At 47.9% G+C, this 18,618-nt stretch overlaps 1 protein-coding gene across 3 annotated transcripts; it reads left to right on the plus strand.

Moving 5' to 3' along the window:
- Positions 1-554: 554 nt before the first annotated feature.
- PXMP4 (peroxisomal membrane protein 4) lies at positions 555-16,812 on the plus strand. Of its 3 annotated transcripts, none has more exons than XR_004287519.1 (5): positions 555-772; positions 7,156-7,218; positions 9,403-9,601; positions 14,018-14,618; positions 15,393-16,812. XR_004287519.1 is itself a non-coding variant. In XM_032350946.1 (4 exons), the coding sequence occupies exons 1-4, from the start codon at positions 660-662 to the stop codon at positions 14,279-14,281; spliced, it is 639 nt and encodes a 212-aa protein (XP_032206837.1). In that variant the 5' UTR covers positions 555-659; the 3' UTR covers positions 14,282-16,812. The 3 variants fall into 3 exon arrangements, 1 of the variants encoding a protein (XP_032206837.1); XR_004287520.1 differs by having other exon boundaries at positions 15,927-16,812; XM_032350946.1 differs by having other exon boundaries at positions 14,018-16,812.
- Positions 16,813-18,618: the final 1,806 nt, after the last annotated feature.

The following is an 18,618-nucleotide window of genomic DNA, read 5'->3' on the forward strand; positions in this document are numbered from 1 at the left end:
GAGACAGGAGCCTTCTTGACATGCTCAAGGAACGGCAAGCAGGCCATTTGGACTGGAGAGGAGTGAGGGGGCAAGTGACAGGGTATGAGGTCAGAGAAGGAAGCAGGGGCCAGATGATAGTCTCTCTTGTGGGCCGGGGGAAGTAGTTTGGATTTGAAGAATAAATGGGAGCCCCTGAGATATCATGTGAGTTATGCCCGAAGAAGTTTGCTAGGAGCACCGTTACCCAATCGGGACAGTCTTGGGAAGAGAAGAGACCTGGCTCCTCCCAGTGTCACCCTCTCGATTCTAGGGAGGGTGGCTCCTCTTTCAGAAAACCTTTCAAGCGTTCAAGTGACTTATCTCCGGCCAAGCACGAAGCGAACAGGCTACCGGGTTGGACAAACCCAGGTGTGCAATTCTGGCGTTCCTTGGAGCTAGGTGGGCGGAGCCCGTTGTGATTGGTTACAAACTCCCCCACTCTTCCAGTCAGACCTCTCGTTCCCCGTGTGAGACGAGTGAGCCATTTGATTGGCGCTTCCTGTAGGAGTGACAGCAGACGCAGCCTATGAGCCCAAAGACCCGGCTGCTCTGTCTAGAGCAGCCTGCTGTGCCGGCGGAACCCGGGGCTGTCAGTGCTGGTCCTGTGGCTCGCCCCTACCCCGCGCGCCTCTCGCACTATGGCGGTCCCGCGGCAGATGCGAGCTCTGCTCCATGCGGTCAACGCACTGTTGCGCAAGCGCCGCTACCACGCTGCGTTGGCCATGCTTAAGGGCTTCCGGAACGGGGCAGTGTGAGTGGGGCCGTTGGGCTGGGCCCGGGCAGAGGGATGGGTCCTGCTCAGGTCGGAGAAGCGGGTTCGGGGCCCGTTGCCATTCTGTGTGCCCTTGAGCAGCCCTGGTGTGTCTCTAGGCCTCGGTGTGCACTCTCTGCACAGTGGGCGCTGGGGATTTGGGGTTCCCAGCGCCTTCTGAGCTGGGGCTCCCATTAAGCTGTTTCTGGGTCCTCCGTGCTTTGCAACCTGGCACACATGCCTTGACCACCTCCCACTCCAGTCCTTGTATCCCCTCGTTTGGGCCACCCCTACCCCCCTGCTTTGTGACCTTTGGTCTGTTTGGCTTTAACAGTCCCATCGGCACAATGAGAAGTGGCCACTGGCCTGCATTGTGTGTATGTGCCTTAAGCTGCCTGTGGGCTCACATCCCATTTCTCACTACTCATCTGTATGACTCTAGCTCTAAGTCCCCATCCGGCCCAGAAGACTCCTGGAGCATAAGCCTTTTGCAATGACTGTAAAAGATGGTGCAGATATTTGCTGGATATTGATTATATCCTGGCCATCCGATCTGCTGGAAAGGAGGTCTTGGGGTCATTTCACCTGGCTGGTAACTGCAGGGGAGCTCCCTGCAGTTACTCATGCATGACAGCTGATGTGCCAGAACTAGTGATGCAACAGAGCAAACTGTACAAAGACTTGTCCTCTTGGAGTTGACATGCTAGTTAGAGGAGCATGCCAGGGCGGTGAGAGTGCCTCTGGACTGCCTCTGTTCCAATCTTGGTGCCACCTACCTGTGTAGTGTTTTGTTTTGTTTTAAGATTTATGGATTTGGGAGCGCCTTGGTGGCTCAGTGGGTTGGGCTGATGCCTTCGGCTCAGGTCATGATCTCGGGGTCCTGGGATCGAGTCCTGCATCAGGCTCTCTGCTCAGCGGGAAGCCTGCTTCCCTCTCTCTCTCTGCCTGCCTCTCTGTCTACCTGTGATCTCTCTCTGTCAAATAAATAATAAAATCTTAAAAAAAAAAAAGATTTATGGGTTTGACAGAAAGCACACAAGCAGAGGGAGAGGCAGACGGAGAGGGAGAAGCAGGCTCCCCGCTGAGCAGGGAGACTGATGTAGGACTCAATCCCAGGACCCTGAGATCATGACCTGAGCTGAAGGCAGACACTTAACTGACTGAGCCACCCAGGCGCCCCTACCTGTGTGATTGCGAGCAAGTCAGTTAGCCTGTCTGACCCTCACTTTCTATAAAATGGGGCTGGTAATAATACTTACATCATGCTGGGGCCCCTTACTCTTGGCTTCCGTGAGAACCCAGAGTCAGGTAGGATTGGTTCCAACTGGGCCTGAAGACTTTATCAGCCATGCTTAACTGTGACTAAGGTGGGATAACATCAGTGGCCCTTTGCCAAGGTATTCTTAGGACAAAACAGAGATGAAAATGAGTCATATAGTAGCCGCAAGTGGTTGTTGCCCAATGATAGCTTTGTACACCTACTTTCAACCCAGTTGTCTTTACGGGACCCTTCCAGCCAGGGTAGTCACTTGCTAAGGTAAGGCCCTTTTCAGGCCCAGTTCCTTCATTTCAAAGCTAGGTGCCTTCATCTCTTCTGGCCTGTGTCATCCTCTGTAAAATGGAAACAGCCTCACCCAAGTGGAGTGCTCTAAGGCAGTGATCCCGTTACGGTTCAGTGCTAAGACACCATGACCATCTGTAAGGACCTAGAGTCCAAGGTCCTAGTGAGATTAGTCTTTAAAGTACTGTGGCAGTACCAGGCATGCTTTACAGAGGAGGTGATTGTGTTGTTTCGAAGGGCAAGTTGTAATTTGCCAGAAGTAGAAGGGCAACCAAAGCAGAGGGACTGTTTGAACAAAGGCCTGGAGGTGGAAAAGAATATGCTATTTGTGCAGAGAGGCCATCCGTTCAGAGAGGCAGACTTGGACGACTAAGTCATAGGAGCTTTGTAAAGCTGAACTCACTGATTTCCACTCCTAACTATATAAGTGTGCATCTCTAAAAGTAAGAGCATTTTCCTATATGGCTAAATTATCATGATTATACTTTATAAATTAATAATAATCCTATAATGTTGACTACTTCCAGTTAATAGTGAAATTGTCCTAGCTACTCCCTAAATGTTAGTTTGCTGAGACTAGACGTCTCCCAGACATCACATTGCACCTGTCATTATGTCCTTTAAATCCTTTTAAAGCCTGCGCATCCCTTTTTAAAAATTTTATTTTATTTATTTGACAGAGGGAGTACAAGCAGGGGGAAAAGCAGAGGGAGAGGGACAAGTGGGCTTCCCTGAGCAGAGAGCCTGATGTGGGGCTCGATCCCAGGATGCTGGAATCATGACCTGACCTACAGGCAGATGCTTAACAGACTGAGCCACCCAGGCACCCCATGCACATCCCTTTTTTCAGGACATAGAATAATCCTGTGAATGGTATCAACTGGCTCCCACCTGTGTTTGAGGGCTCTGGGAATGGGGCATGGCAGATGTACAGTGTTGGGGACACTATTCCACTTGTGTCTGGGGAATAAGGAAGGACTCTTTTCACTCTGGAGAGCTGGAGGAGGCTGAGGGTCTCTTTGTACAGGGGAAAGAGATGTAACTTTGGAGGAGGGGAGGGAGACAGCTTGCCAGAATGGGGTTCCTGCCCACTGCTAGCTGGAGGACAAGATGAGCAATTCAGAAATAAGATTCTGGCTTCAACACATTAACATTTACAAATTTGATTTGCATTTTTTTAAAGATTTTATTTTTTTATTTGACAGAGAGAGCACAAGTAGGCACAGCAGTAGGCAGAGGGAGAAGGAGAAGCAGACTCCCCACTGAGCAGAGAGGCTGATACAGGTTTGACCCCAGGATCATGACCTAAGACGAAGGTAGACACTTAACCCACTGAGCAAAGCAGGAGCCCCTTTAATTTGTATTTTAAAAAATTAGGTAACATTAGGGGCACCTGGCTGGCTCAGTCACTCAGTCAGTGGAGCATGCGACTCCTGATCTCCAGGCTGGCTCGCCTATGTTGGGTGGAGAGATTACTTAAACATAAAATCTTTTTTTTTTTTTTTTTTAAGATTTAATTTATTGAGAGAGAAAGAGAGCATGAGCTGGGAAGGGGGGTGGCAAGGGAGAGAGGTGGGTGGGAAAAAGGAGAAGCAGGCTCCCCACTGAGCTGGAAGCCCAATGTGGGGCTCCATCCCAGAACCCTGAGACTATGACCTGAGCCAAAGGTAGATGCTTGACCGACCAAGCCACTCAGTTGCCCCTAAAAATAAAATCTTAAAAAAAAAAAAATTTAGGTAACATTCAGAGATGCCTGGGTGGCTCAGTTGGTTGAGTGTCTGCCTTCAGCTCAGGTCTTAATCCCAGTGTCCCGGGATCCAACCCCGCATCGGGCTCCCTGCTCAGTGGGAAATTCTGCCTCTCCCTCTCCATCTGCCTCTCCCCCAGCTCATGTTCTCTCTCACTCTCCCTCTTTCAAATAAATACATAAAATCTTCTTTAAAAAATTAGGTAACAGGGGCGCCTGGGTGGCTCAGTGGGTTAAGCCACTGCCTTCGGCTCAGGTCATGATCCCAAGGTCCTGGGATCGAGTCCCGCATCGGGCTCTCTGCTCAGCGGGGAGCCTGCTTCCTCCTCTCTCTCTCTCTCTGCCTACCTCTCTGCCTACTTGTGATCTCTCTCTGTCAAATAAATAAATAAATTCTTTAAAAAAAATTAGGTAACATTCAGAAAAGGCATATAAAGTTAGATGCTTTGGGACACGTGGCTGGCTCAGTCAGTGGAGCATGTGATTCTGATCTCAGGATTCTGAGTTCAAGCCCCACAATGGGAAAGAAGCCTACTTTAAAAAAAAGTCAGATCCTATGAAGTCCTGCCCACTCCATTCCTCTGTCACCGAGTCCCCCTCCCTGGAGGTGCCACCTGTGTCCAGTCTCGTGTCTCCCTCCAGAAATATTGTCTGCATATACAAGCAGATACATGTAATCTTCCCCACACCTCTAAGTTTTATTTTGAAATAATTTAGGTTTATGAATTACTTCATTTTACACAATTTGACATTTTATTAATCTCGTTCCGGCAGTGCACATAGAGCTGTGTCAGCCTCTCACATCTGTGTAGCATTCCACTCAGTGGTGGGACCATTATTTATTCATCCGAAAGCCCCTGTGGGTGGACATGAGTTTGCTTCTGGTCTTTTGCGGGTTCTAACAAGCCTGTGATGAATAGTCACAGATACTCATATGACAACAGTACATAGCTCCTGGTCATGTGTGTCAGGAGGCCATCAAGGATTTTTAGACCTTGTAGCTTGGCAAGATCAGGACCTAGAGCTGGAGAACTTGGTGGGGACAGAGGGAGTCCAATAAAAAATAAGAAAGGAAGAGGCACTAGTGTTGGTTGAACTAGAACTTTGACATGTGCTATGTCCTTAACTGCTAGAAGCAACTCGGAAACAGAGAATACTTTTTGCTGGAGGGAGAAAGGAGGCAGAGAGGTTAAGTGATTTATCCAAGTTCATACAGCAAAAAGTGGCAGGGCTTTGGCAACAAATATACAGGATTTCCTTTCCACTACCCACTTGAGTATAGTTAAAACAATGGGGGCGCCTGGCTGGCTCAGTCAGTAGAGCAATGCAACTTGATGTCGGGGTTCTGAGTTCGAGCTCCACATTGGGTGTGATTATTTAAAGATAAAATCTTTGAAAAACCAACAAAAAAACAATGAAGGAGAATGTATACATGCTCATGAAATCCCCAGTTGTTCAAATGAGGAGGTAAAAGGAGAATCAGGGGAAGAGGTTTGAGTCTTAAAAAGAGGCATTTCTGTAACACTTAAAATGTCTGTTCTGGGACACCTGCCTGGCTCAGTTGGGAGTTCATTTGGAGCTGTTGATCTTAAGGTTATGAGTTCAAGTCCCACCTTGGGCATGGAGCCTACTTTTTAAAAAAAAGTTTATTTCAATTATTTTAATTTTTTTTTAAAGATTTTATTTATTTATTTGACAGAGAGAGATCACAAGTAGGCAGAGAGGCAGACAGAGAGAGAGAGGAGGAAACAGGCTCCCTGCTGGGCAGAGAGCCCGATGTGGGACTCGATCCCAGGACCCTGAGATCATGACCTGAGCCGAAGGCAGCGGCTTAACCCACTGAGCCACCCAGGCGCCCTCAATTATTTTAATTTTTTAAAAAGATTGATTTATTTAGAGAGAGAGGGAGAGCACCCAGTGGGGAGGGGCAGAGGAAGAGGGACAGAGAGAATCTCAAGCAGACTCCTTTCTGAGTGCACTAAGTGTGGGGAGTGTCTCACCATCAGATCATGACTTGAGGCATAATCAAGAGTCAGATGTTCAACTGACTGAAGCCACCCAGGCACCCCTCAGTTATTTTAATTTTAAAAGCAATGTTTAACCATTACAGATCATTTCAGAAATATGGAGAAGTTAAAAAAAAAAAGACAAAAGTAAATTCCCGTATTCCTCTGGCTCAGGAAATATTGCTAATAACAATTGTGGCATTATTTCCTTCCAGTTTTTTTTTAAATCCCTTTTTAGAAAGCTGAGGTCCTCTTGTGTATCATAGTTGGAAAGAGGTACATTTTGAATAGGTAGAAGGAAGTACGAGGTTACTCAGCAACTGTTGTAGGGAATTTATTAACTTAAAGATAGACCAAGCTAAAGGTAGAACCTTCCAGAAATTACCTTCCCTCACAAATAATTAAGGGCTGCTCCAGAATCAGTCAGCAATCCTGTATGGAGCACATTATTATACGTCAAGCACCATGCAAGGTGCTGGGGACTCTGCAGAGGACACATCAAACACAGTCCCTTACAACGCCTACCGTCTAGGGGAGGAAAGAACTAATCAGAATAGAAAGAAACTAGGAGTAATTGAGTCATTAACGCAGGACTGTAAAACGCTGCAGAGAAGCTTGGAGCTCTGTGGTCTTGGAAATATTGCCCTAACCTGGTCTGGTGGGTAAGAAGCCTCCACAGAGGCGCCCCTGAGACTTGAAGGCTGAGGAGTTCCCGAGGGAACAATTCTACACTGCCAACTGGTGGGGAGATGGAGGCCTTTGCCACACATCGTCCCCTTTCATTGAAATTATAACCACCCTCTAGCCTGGCATCCCCTTTGGCTGTTAGGCAAACTGAGGCTCAGAGAAGTTGAATAGCAGGCCTGAGGCCCCACTACCAAGAAGGTGTCAGAGCTGGGATTTGAACCCAGATCCAACTGGAAAGCCAGCATTATCTCCCCTTCCAGGGTGACGTTAGGATTAGGGCTGAAGGGGGTGGGGGATGGGGGGACAAGGCATCAGAGAGCCGGGAAAGAAACTGTGAGGCAGTGATGCCATCCATAGTAACTGTTTCCTTTCATTTCTGCAGCTACGGAGCCAAAATCCGGGGCCCTCACGCGCTGGTCATGACCTTTCTCTTCCGGAGTGGCAGGTACCCACCCCCACTGCACACCCCCAGACTAGGGGAGAGTGCGGTCAGCCCTCAGCGCCAGGACCCTTGCACTAGCTTCCTAGTCAGGTCGAGCCGCCCCCCCTGCCCACCACCTCCGCAAGTACAACTCTGATCCTATGAGTCCTACTCAAAAACTCCTCGTGCTCCCACGGTCCTCCGGAGAAGCCCAGCTTCCTTCCTTCAAAGGCCCTCTCCAACTAGTGTTGAGCGCTGGCTGATGCATGGAGATGTTGAATCACTGTATTATACACCTGAAACTAATATAATAGTGTCTGTTCACTATATTAAAATAAAAACTTAAAAAAAAAAAAGTCCCTCTGCTGCCTGGGTGCCGCTGCATGCCCACATTCCTCCCTTCCGGCCCCTTGGAGTGCTCCCGGCTCCCGGGACTCCCGGCCACGCCACGTGTGGCTCCACCACCACGTTTGCTCATGCAGTAACCCCCTCCAGGCACGCCCTTTCCTCTTCACCCCACCTTTATTTCCCTGTTGGCAATGCATACCATTCACGTGAGGAGCACTAACTTGGGAGAACTGTCCGTGACTATCCGGCTCCCTCAAACATCTCGGCCTTCCTCCATCCGCCATTGCTTTCCCCTCGGGACACTTCTCAGGAAACCACTCCGTGGCCTCGTTTTTAACATCTGTAGCCTCACCTGGCGCTTAGAACAAGCGCACGTGGACAGTCTCTTGGCCAATTCCAGCTCGCAAGATTTTCTCTTTTCGTATTTTTATTTAGAATCGCTCCCTGTATTTATTTATTTATTAGATTTTAATTATTTGAGAGAGTGTGAGCACAAGCAGGGGGAGGGGCGGAGGGAGAGGGAGAAGCCGACTCCCCATGAGTAAAGAGACTGACCCAGGGCTGGGTCCCAGGACCCCGGGATCAAGACGTGAGCGGAAGGCACAAGCTTAACCGGCTGAGCCACCCAGGTGTCCCTAGAAACATTTTGAAGGCAAGATTAGCACCAGCAGTTAACTGGGAAATCCACCTTTCTTGCATTAGAACTGGCAACACTAGAGGCATCTGGCTGACTCAGTCAGTAAAGCATGGGACTCTTGATCTTGAGTCATGAGTTTGAGCCCCATGTTGGTCACAGCGTTTACTCAAAAAATAAAATAAAATAAAATAAAATAAAGGTTAAAAAATAAGAGAACTGGCAACACCAGGCTCATGTTCCTCTGAGGCGAGAACCAGCTGACTCCTGGCTGTCCTCACTCACCGGGCAGATTTCCACAGGTTCCAGTAGACCCTCTTAAAGGCCCTCATCTAGCCGTGAGAGCATTTGATTGCAGGATCCTTGAGTTGACCTCCCAGAGTACACGCTGCCCTTCTCCCTGTGTTCTCTCACTGCCCCCTAGTGACTTAATTTTTTAAAGGATAAATAGAATCCTTTCCCGACTTAAATGGGCACTTTTCTCAGGATAAAGACAAAACTGCACGTCCCCACCTCTCCTCACATTCTTTCCCCACCACATTCTCTGCTCAGGCCTTGGTTTCTCTCTGTTCCTTTACTCCCCACTCTCTGTCTCTCCTCCAGACCTTTGCACATGCTGATCCCTCTGCCTAGGATGCAACCCCTCTCCCCTCTCCATCTCATTGAGTCCTCATCCTTCGGATCCCAGAGTCATCTCTAGTCAGGGTGAAAGTTTGACCTTTGCTTTGTGATAATTTATGTTTGTCTCTCCCATTACATCATATACCTTATGAAGGCAGGAAGCTTTTTTCTTCAGAATCCTATCCCTAGTTCCAGTACATAGTAGGCTCTCCCTTACTCCTTCCTTCATGTCTTCACATGTTCATGGCAAAAAGTAATTTACTGAGCACCTACTAGGTGCCAGGCCCTATTCTGGGCCCTGGGGATCAACAAGCCAGGTGTAGACACCACCCTCTGGTAGCTTCCACTGGGGTGGGGTGGGAACCGGAGGAGAATAAGCCTATAAGTGTCAGCCGGTGGAAGAGCTGTGAAGGTAAAGGAAGACAGGATGGTCAGGCTAGGCTCTCTGAGGAAGTGACCTGGAGTCAAGGCCGAGGACATAGAATCTAGAGGCCTGGGGCTGAATGAGCCTGGGCCACCTGCTGGCTCAGGTTTGCATGCCCAGGGGGAGAATGCCCTCCGGACAGTTGGGCCCACACTCACTAGGGGTCCCTGTGTTTGTGCAGCCTCCGGGAGAAGCTGCGAGCCATTCTGCAAGCCACGTACACCCACTCCCGGAGCCTGGCCTGCTTTGTGTTCACCTATAAGGGCCTCTGCGCCCTGCAGGCCCGCGCGCAGGGCGAGACCTACCAGGTGCACTCGTTCCTGGCCGCCTTCATCGGGGGCTTGATGGTGTTTGGAGGTAACAATAACATCAACAGCCAGGTAAAGACCCTTCCCCAGGATAGGGCTCAGGGTGCAGAGGCTGGGACAGGAAGATTGTGGTCTGGGTATAGAATTCGGGGTGGCAGTCACAAAAGATGAGGGTTTTTTTTAAGATTTTATTTATTTGACAGACGGAGAGAGCACAAGCAGGGGGAACAGTGGGGAGAGAGAGGGAGAAGCAGACTCCCTACTGAGAATGGAGCCTGTGTAGGACTCGATTCTAGGACCCTGGGATCATGAACTGAGCCAAAGGCAGAAGTTTAACAACTGAATGATCCATGCGCCCCCTAGTTGTTGTTTTAAAATCCTTCTTGGGTGACATGAAAAGTTGGTAGCCCCTACCTCTGCCTCCCTCCAATTTATTAAATACTTTCAAATTATAAAAACCGTGGTTTATTTTCGCATTTTAAAAATGCAGAGGCGCCTGGGTGGCTCAATGGGTTAAAGTCTCTGCCTTCGGCTCAGATTATGGTCCCAGGGTTCTGGGATTGAGTCCCACATCGGGTGCTCTGCTCAGCAAGGAGCCTGCTTCCCCCTCTCTCGCTCTCTGCCTGCCTCTCTGCCTACTTGTGATCTCTGTCTGTCAAATAAATAAAATATTTTTTAAAATACAGATTAAGCACCCTCTGTATGTCTGGGGCACTTCTAGGTGCTTGGGGTGTATCATAATAAAATTAGAAAATAAATTGAAAAGCAAGCTCCCATCCCCCTCCAATTATTAAACCGCTGTCCAGGAATACTTTAACTGTGTCCTTTTTTTTTTTTTTTTTAAGCCTTTTTTTTTTTCTTTAAGATTTTATTTATTTGAAAGAGAAAGCATGAACCTAGGGGCAGAGGGAGAGAAAGAAGCAGACTCCTTGCTGAGCTTCTAAGCTCCACATGGCCTTGGTCCCAGGACCCTGAGATCATGACCTGAGCTGAAGGCAGAGGTTTAACCCACTGAGCCACCCAGACCTCCCACTTTAACTGTGTCTTGTGTGCCCCTTCAAAAATTGTCTGTGCTAGTATCTGTACACACCAGGAGTTTTTCACCAATGAGATCACACCACACTCTTTCTTCACAGAATGATGTATTTAGGAAATCTTTCTTGTCAGTCCATCATTCTTTTTTAACACCAGCAGAGCTCTCCATTGTGTGACTCGACTGGCCTTGATTTCCCCAGTCTCCTCTGGATGGATGCTTAGAGGGTCTGTAGTCTTTTGCCAGGACACACACACACATTCGTCTCCATCTTTGTTTGGCTATGTGTCAATCCATCTGAAATTCCCTTACCACAGAACTATGGAATCTATAGATGTGAGCATTTTGAATTTTGAGAAAGTTTCCCAAGGGTTTTGGGGGCTTTTTGTTTTTTGTTTTTTTTTTATTTGGTTAGAAATGTCACTGGTCTGTGAACTTCTAGGGACTAGGAATCCTGGGCATAGCATCTCCTTCTCCCTCCCTTCCTTTCCCTGACCCCGGGTAACAACTACCCTGACCTCCATTGCTAAAATTTTGTTATATCAAAGATGTTATGTAAGTAGAGTCATTGCAGTATATAACCTTTGGTGTTTGGCTTTTTCATGCAGCATAATTCCCTAGAAATTCATCCAAGTTGTGTGTGTATCGATAGTTCATGCCAGGGCATGGACGCCCCACACTTTGTTTAAACATGCACCCACCGATGGACATCTGGGTTGTTTCCAGCTCTTGGCTATTAGAAATACAGCTAAGAATATTCTTGTACAAGTTTTTGGGTGACCATAGGTTTTCATTACTCCGGAATAAATGCCCAAGTGTCCAGTTGCTGGGTCATATGATACATGCATGTTTAAGTTTTGTTTTGTTTTGTTTTTTTAAAGATTTTTATTTATTTATTTGACAGACAGAGATCATAAGTAGTCAGAGAGGAGGCAGAGAAAGAGGAGGAAGCAGGCTCCCTGCAGAGCAGAGAGCCCAATGCGGGACTCGATCCCAGGACCCTGAGATCATGACCTGAGCTACAGGCAGAGGCTTTAACCCACTGAGCCACCCAGGCATCCAATGGTTAAGTTTTTTAAGATTTTTATTTTTAAGTATTTTGTAATCTCTGTAGCCAATGTGAGACTCAAACTCAGAACCCCCAGATCAAGAGTTGCATGTTCCACCTACTGAGCCAGCCAGGTGCCCCATCCATTTTTTTTTTTTTAAGATTTTATTTATTTATTCATTTGAGAGAGAGAGAGAAAGAGCTCAAAGAAAGCACGAGTGGCGGAGGGGCAGAGGATCTCAAGCAGACTCCACGCTGAGCTCGGAGACCCACGCAGGGCTCGATTTCCAGACTCCAGGATCATGAACTGAAACCAAGAGTTGGATGCTTAATTGACTGAGCCAGCCAGACACCCCCATGCATGTTTAATTTTTTAAGAAACTGCCAGTCTGTTTCCAAAGTGACTGTACGATTTTACATTCCCATCAGGAATATACAGATGATCCATTTTCTCCACATCCTAGCCAGCATTTGCTTTATCACGTTTTGGGTTTTTTTTTTTTTTTTTTTTTTTTTAAGATTTTATTTACTTATTTGACAGAGAAAGAGATCACAAGTAGGCAGAGAGGCAGGCGGGTGGGGGTTGGGGAGCAGGTTCCCCGCTGAGCAGAGAGCCAGGACCCTGAGATCATGACCTGAGCTGAAGGCAGGTCATCATTAACCCACGGAGCCCCCCAGGCTCTGCAGTTTATCACGTGTTCTTAACTTCAGCCATTTGATAGGTGTGCATTGCTTCCATTGTGGTTTTAATTTGCATTTCCCTAATGGCTAATGATGTTGAACATCTTTACATGTGCTTATTTTCCATCTGTAAAACCAGTTCGGTGAAACATCTGTTTGCATCTTTTGCTTATTTTCTAGTTGGATTGTTTCTTTTTTTACCATTGAGTTTTGAGAGTTTTTTTTTTAAATATATATCCCAGGGCACCTGGGTGGCTCCGTGGCTTAAGCCTCTGCCTTTGGCTCAGGTCATGATACCAGGGTCCTGGGATCGAGTCCCACATCGGGCTTTCTGCTTGGCAGGGAGCCTGCTTCTCCCTCTCTCTCTGCCTGCCTCTCTGCCTACTTGTGATCTCTCTCTGTCAAATAAATAAATTATATATATATATGTGTGTGTGTGTGTGTGTGTGTGTGTGTGTGTATTTATATCCCAGATAGAAATTTTTGTCAGATACATGTTTGTAAATACTTTCTCTCAGCTGTAGCTTTTCTTTTCAGCCTCTTCATATGGGCTTTCACAACCCATTTTAAATTTTGATGAGATCCAGTTTACCGATTTTTTATTTTTATGTGGGCCATGGGTTTTGGTGTCAGGTTACCTTTCAGTTTTGAGCCATGTAAATATATTCATTTTCTAAAAATGTTAGTGAACAAGAATGATAAATTACAGCAAAGAATAGCAACATTAAAATACCTGCTACAGGGGCACCGGGGTGGCTTGGTCAAAGCCCCCAACTCTTTTTTTTTTTTTTTTTTTAAGATTTTATTTATTGGGTGCCTGGGTGGCTCAGTGGGTTAAAGCCTCTGCCTTCAGCTCAGGTCATGATCCCAGGGTCCAGGGATCAAGCCCCACATCAGGCTCTCTGCTCAGCAGGGAGCCTGCTTTCTCTCTCTCTCTCTCTCTCTCTGCCTGCCTCTCTGCCTACTTGTGATCTCTTTCTGTCAAATAAAAAAAAATTTTTTTAAATAAAGATTTTATTTATTTATTTGACAGAAATAACAAGTGGGCAGAGAGGTAAGGGGGGACCCGGGGGGTGGGGAGCAGGCTCCCTGATGAGCAGAGAACCCCATGCGGGGCTCGATGCAGGGCTCAATCCCAAGACCCTGAGATCATGACCTGAGCCAAAGGCAGAGGCTTAACCCACTGAGCCAACCAGGCACTCCAAGCCTCCAACTCTTGATTTCAGCTCAGGTCATGATCTCAGGGTCTTGAGATTGAACCCCGTGTCATGCTCTGCACTGAGTGTGGAGGCAGCTTCAGATTCTCTCTCTCCTTCTTCCTCTGCCTCTCTAACTCCCCACAATAAATAAATAAATAAATAAAATCTTTAAAATATCTAATACCTACCACTTCAAATCATCTTGCACACTAGCTTTGAAAAACACTGACCCAGGCTGGCTCAGTTGGAAGAGCATGAGACTCTTAAACTTGGGGTCATGGGTTCAAGCACCACGTGGGGTGTAGAGATTACTAAAATAAAAAAAGAAAGAGAGGGAGAAAGAAAGAAAGAAAGAAAGAGAAAGAGAGAGAGAAAGAAAGAAAGAAAAAGAAAGAAAGACCCTGATCCCATGTGCAGTAGGTGCCCCAGGACACAGGGGTGGGCTGAAGGGTCCCAGTGGCTGGGAAACACCCCCCCCCCACCAAGTCTGGTCCCTCCCGTAATCCCCTGTCATTCCCTCCCTGCAGATCAACATGTACCTGCTCTCACGAGCCCTGTTTGCCCTGTGCCGCCTGGGCGTGGAGAAGGGCTACATTCCTGAGCCCAGGTGGGACCCATTCCCGCTGTTCACCGGGCTGCTGTGGGGGCTGGTGCTGTGGCTCTTTGAGTACCACCAGACCACTCTACAGCCTTCCCTGCAGTCCTCCATGACCTACCTGTACCAGGACAGCAATGTCTGGCATGACATCTCAGACTTCCTCCTCTACAACAAGAGCCACCCCTCGAAGTAATGGGGCCCCCGAGGTGCTGATGGGGGCGTCCACAGCCGAGATCAGCTCCATCGGCGAATCCCCCTAAAGGATCCTGCCTTCTCAAGATCATGGTTCTCTGACTCCAACTTGTATTGTCCCAGGGTTCCATTTGCTGAAGCAAAAGCACTGATTTCCAAGTCCCGTTAAGTCCTGTCCATTGGTGGAACAAGTGGTGAATTGGGCTCCAGGGCCTCAGTCATGATTCCAGCTGTGCTGCTGACTAATGTGAGACCAGGGAACACCCTCCCCCCCCCCACCCCCGCTCTGGGCATCAGGGGTAAGCGAGCCCAGAGGAGGGCCCTGAAGTCTCTTCCTGGTAGGTTATGGTTTTTGACCATTCTGTGTACCAGGACTCCTTGCCGGGGGCGGGGCCGGGGGGGGGGAGGCAGCAAATATGTTTTTAGAAAAAATTGAATTCCTGGGCTCAGGTGATGCTCTAGTGGAGAAGCTTTAGAATTCCACTGTCCAATGGAAGCACAATGTGATTCACATATGTAATTGAAATTTGTCTTAGAAGCCACGTGAAAAAAAGTAGGAAGAAGCAGGTGATATTAATCTTAATTATATATTTTAACCCAGTATTTCTAAAATATTATCATTTTAACATACGAAAATTAGTATAAAAATTAATGAGATATTTTATATTCGTCGTTCTTATGCTAGGTCATCAGAATCAGGTATGTGGTGTATACTTAGAGTGTGTCCCAATGGGGACCGGCCATATTTCAAGTGCTCAGTAGCCGCATATGGCTGGTGGCTACCATATTGGTTAAAGAAGATATGGAACACTTCTATACTTGCAGAAAATTCTAGTGGACAGTGCAATACAGAGCTAGGGGACATGGGTTTGAGTCCCCGCTCCACCACTGTATAACCTTGGGGAAGGTTTCTTAACCTCTCGGAGCCTCAGCTTCATATAAAATGAGGATAATCATAATACACACATTGGGTTTGTAGAAGTATAAGAGCTGCTGTTACTACTAATTACTTCCATTAGTGAGCTCCTACTTCCTCCCAGGTGCTTTGCATGTATTATTTTTTAACCTATAAAATGACCTTGCAGGTGTGTATTTTGATCCTCATTTCACAGATGTGGACACAGGATCAGAGCAGAGAAGTCACTTGCCCAGGATAATCAAGATAATACAACCAGTATGATAGCCAAATCAGGGTTTGAACCCAGAGCTGTCTGAGTTCAATACCCGTGTTGTAGTTGTTGTTGTTTTTCAGTGCCTTATGTTAAATTTAGAAACCTAAGCTATGCTATGCAAATGTTAACTAGTTCTAGGATGGAGTCCAGAACATCGTGCAAACTCAAATGCCCAGAGGGGTCTGGCAATGAAAACGTTGTGTACTTGGGAGTGATGGTAACCTGGGGAACCAGAGACTTATGTGCCCGTCCGATTTTTTAAAATCACTGGTGCTGGACAAATCAAACCAGGTCTCCAGGAAGATGTGGTCCATGAGCTTCCAATGTGAGACCCTTGGTCTAGTAGGAATACTCCAGTCTCTTTTTAGAAATTACTAGTAGAAATGTGCACATGAGTCACTGGTGATCTTATTAAAATGCAGATTCTGACTCAGTGAGTTTGGGGTGGGGCCAGAGAGTCTGCCTTTCTCACAGGCTTCCAGGTGCTGCTGTTGGTGCTGCTGGACGGAGCCGAACCTCGAGTAACAACCTCGAGTAGTAGGGACGGAACCGAACCTCGAGTAGTAGGGAATCATGTGCAGCCAGCCCAAAGGAGGAAGCCGAGTCACAGAGCTGTTAAGTAAAGGTGGTGGGATTAGGCCTGCTTCTGACAGCAGTGCTCTCAGTCCTGACGTACTACACACTTGGAGAAGGTGATCTGAGAAGGTCCCGCATTCCCTGTGTGGAGGCTGAATGAGATCCCGAGGTCAGGAGAGGGAGGGGGAGGCCATCAGCAAGCAGATGCTGGGGGGCCCCGCCCAGTCCCCTCCAACTTCGCACTTGACCGCACACCAGCCAACTCTTCCAACTGCCACCGCTGTGTCTTTCTGCCTGAGGCTCTCATTTGCCACTGGCACCTGCTCTGCCACCCACAGCAGGTCTGGAGGATTAACACGGTCGATCACTTTCCAAGGTGGACACTCCACAGTGGCTCCCAGAGATCCCTGGCCGGACTGAACTCTGGCTGCCCACAATGATCACTTGCTTGATAACTGCCCGCACCCCCGCCTTTCCCCGTCTTCTCCATCCCTAACGTAGGATCACTTCCCAGAGGAACCACTTGCACTGAAATCCTTGTCTCGGGCTCTGCTGTTGAGGAAACCGAAACTAAAGCTGGCCTCTGGTGCAGCAAGCTGAAAGCCAGTGGAGGTTTGGACAGAGAATTTGGAGGAAGAGTGCCGGGGGGCTTGGCCCTGTTTGCTTGGGCAAGGGACTTCACTGTTCTGTACCTCTGTTTCTTCATCTGTAAGAGAGGCGTGCTAATTTCAGTCGCCTCACAGCACGATCTGGAGGATTAAACAACATGATGAGTCTAAAGGAAGCACTCCGTGAATGTTTGCTATAATGTCTACTATAGCATCCAAAGGGAGGAGGAAACGTGGTCCTAAGAACTGAGTAGCCCCTGCTCTTAGCCTCTCCTACCCCCTCAGCTGAAGGTAGAGCCTTGGCTCCCTGCCTGCCCAGCATCCCCCCACTGCTGCGGGGGGCTGGCCGGCTGCACCACCGACTGTCTCTGCTCTCTAAGAATAGGTTTCCCTCACAGATGGCATCTCTCCGGATCCTGCCAGAGCATCTGGTTCCCCCAACTGCTCACTCCAGGGAGTGAGGCTGTGTGGTCCTTGCTGAGGAGCAGAGCTCTGGCTTCCAGCAGACCTGGGAGGAGTCCCCGTTGACTCCCTCCGAGCTGAGCTTCTATTTCCTAAGATCTGTAAAACGGGCATTGCCAAAGGGCCCTTGGAACACAGTAGGCACTCTGTAAGTGCTAGTTCCTGAAATAGTACGATGATTTACGTGTTTATTAAGCACTGGCCACATTCCTACGAAGTCTTCTGATCTGCAAGACTATGAAAAATAATTTTCCATCCATAGCCCATGCTCATAATACAGAACTTATATGGTACAAAAGGTGTATCACAAGGAAAAGTTGGGCTCCTTCCTGCACCCAAGCTCCACCCCCAAACCCCCTCTTTTGCCAGAGGCACTCGACTGTTAGCACTTTTTAGTATGGCCTTTCCCAGATAGTCTGTGCACAGCCACCTATCTTTGTCTTATGAGAGACTTTTTCTAGAGGATTTTATTTTATTTTTAATTTTTTTTCCCTTTAAGTAGGCTCCATGCCCAGCATGGAGCCCAACAGGGGCTTGAACTCACAACCCTGAAATCAAGACCTGAGATCAAGAGTTGGATGCTTAACCAACTGAGTCACCCACATGCCCTTAAATACTTGATTTCATCCTTTTTAAGAATTATTTCTTTCAGAGAGAAGGAGAGAGAGAATCTCGAGCAGACTCCCCGCTGAGTGTAGAGCCCAACATGGGGCTCGATCCCATGCCCCTGAGATCACGACCCTAGCTGAAATCAAGAGCTGGGCGCCTAACCAACTGTGCCACCCGATTGGGCCCCTAAAGATTTTATTTCTTATTTTTAATTTTTTTTAAATTTTAAATTTATTTTATTTATTTTATTTGTTTTTATTTGACAGAGAGAGAGATCACAAGTAGGCAGAGAGGCAGGCAGAGAGAGAGGCAGAAGCAGGCTCCCTGCTGAGCAGAGAGCCCGATGTGGGGCTCTATCCCAGGACCCTGAGATCATGACCTGAGCCGAATGCCGTGGCTTAACCCACTGAGCCACCCAGGCGCCCCTAAAGCTTTTATTTGTAAGTAATCTGTACACCTCATGTGGGGCTCAAACTCATAACCCCCAGATCAGGAGTCACACACACTACTGACTGAGCCGGCCAAATGCTCCTGTCTTCTGAGAAATGTCATCGCATTGTCATGCCCACAAGTCCTCGGCATTTTTTTCTTGCCCTCTCTGTGTTGTGGTTTCTCTCTGATCAGTAACCTAATGTGAAAGGGAGTCCTTTCTTTGAGCTGGTTCCCACCCCAGTCCACCCCCGGACTCCCCAAAAATCTCAGTCCGGTCCTCACTGTGATCAGTGTATGAGATGAACCGCCCTACATCTCTGGAGCCTTGCCGTCGCTGATACCAAACGTTCAGGCCCACAGAGCCCCAAGTGAAATGGAAAGGACAAAACTGAGTTTGATCTGGGGCCCTTCTGCTGCTCCGCTCCCAAATTAGAGACCCTTTAGTGAGTCCATGTGAGAGCCGTGATTCACAGGCAGAG

This window comes from Mustela erminea, chromosome 7 (assembly GCF_009829155.1).
Source record: "Mustela erminea isolate mMusErm1 chromosome 7, mMusErm1.Pri, whole genome shotgun sequence".
Taxonomy (NCBI): Eukaryota; Metazoa; Chordata; class Mammalia; order Carnivora; family Mustelidae; genus Mustela; species Mustela erminea.

What these genes read in the sequence shown, in the direction of transcription:
- PXMP4 (XM_032350946.1), top strand. Translation starts at nt 660, where the DNA reads ATGGCGGTCCCGCGGCAGATGCGAGCTCTGCTCCATGCGGTCAACGCA. An exon ending in GGCTTCCGGAACGGGGCAGT is followed by an intron (nt 773 to 7,155) that starts GTGAGTGGGGCC and finishes TCATTTCTGCAG; the next exon opens with CTACGGAGCCAAAATCCGGG. An exon ending in ACAATAACATCAACAGCCAG is followed by an intron (nt 9,602 to 14,017) that starts GTAAAGACCCTT and finishes CCCTCCCTGCAG; the next exon opens with ATCAACATGTACCTGCTCTC.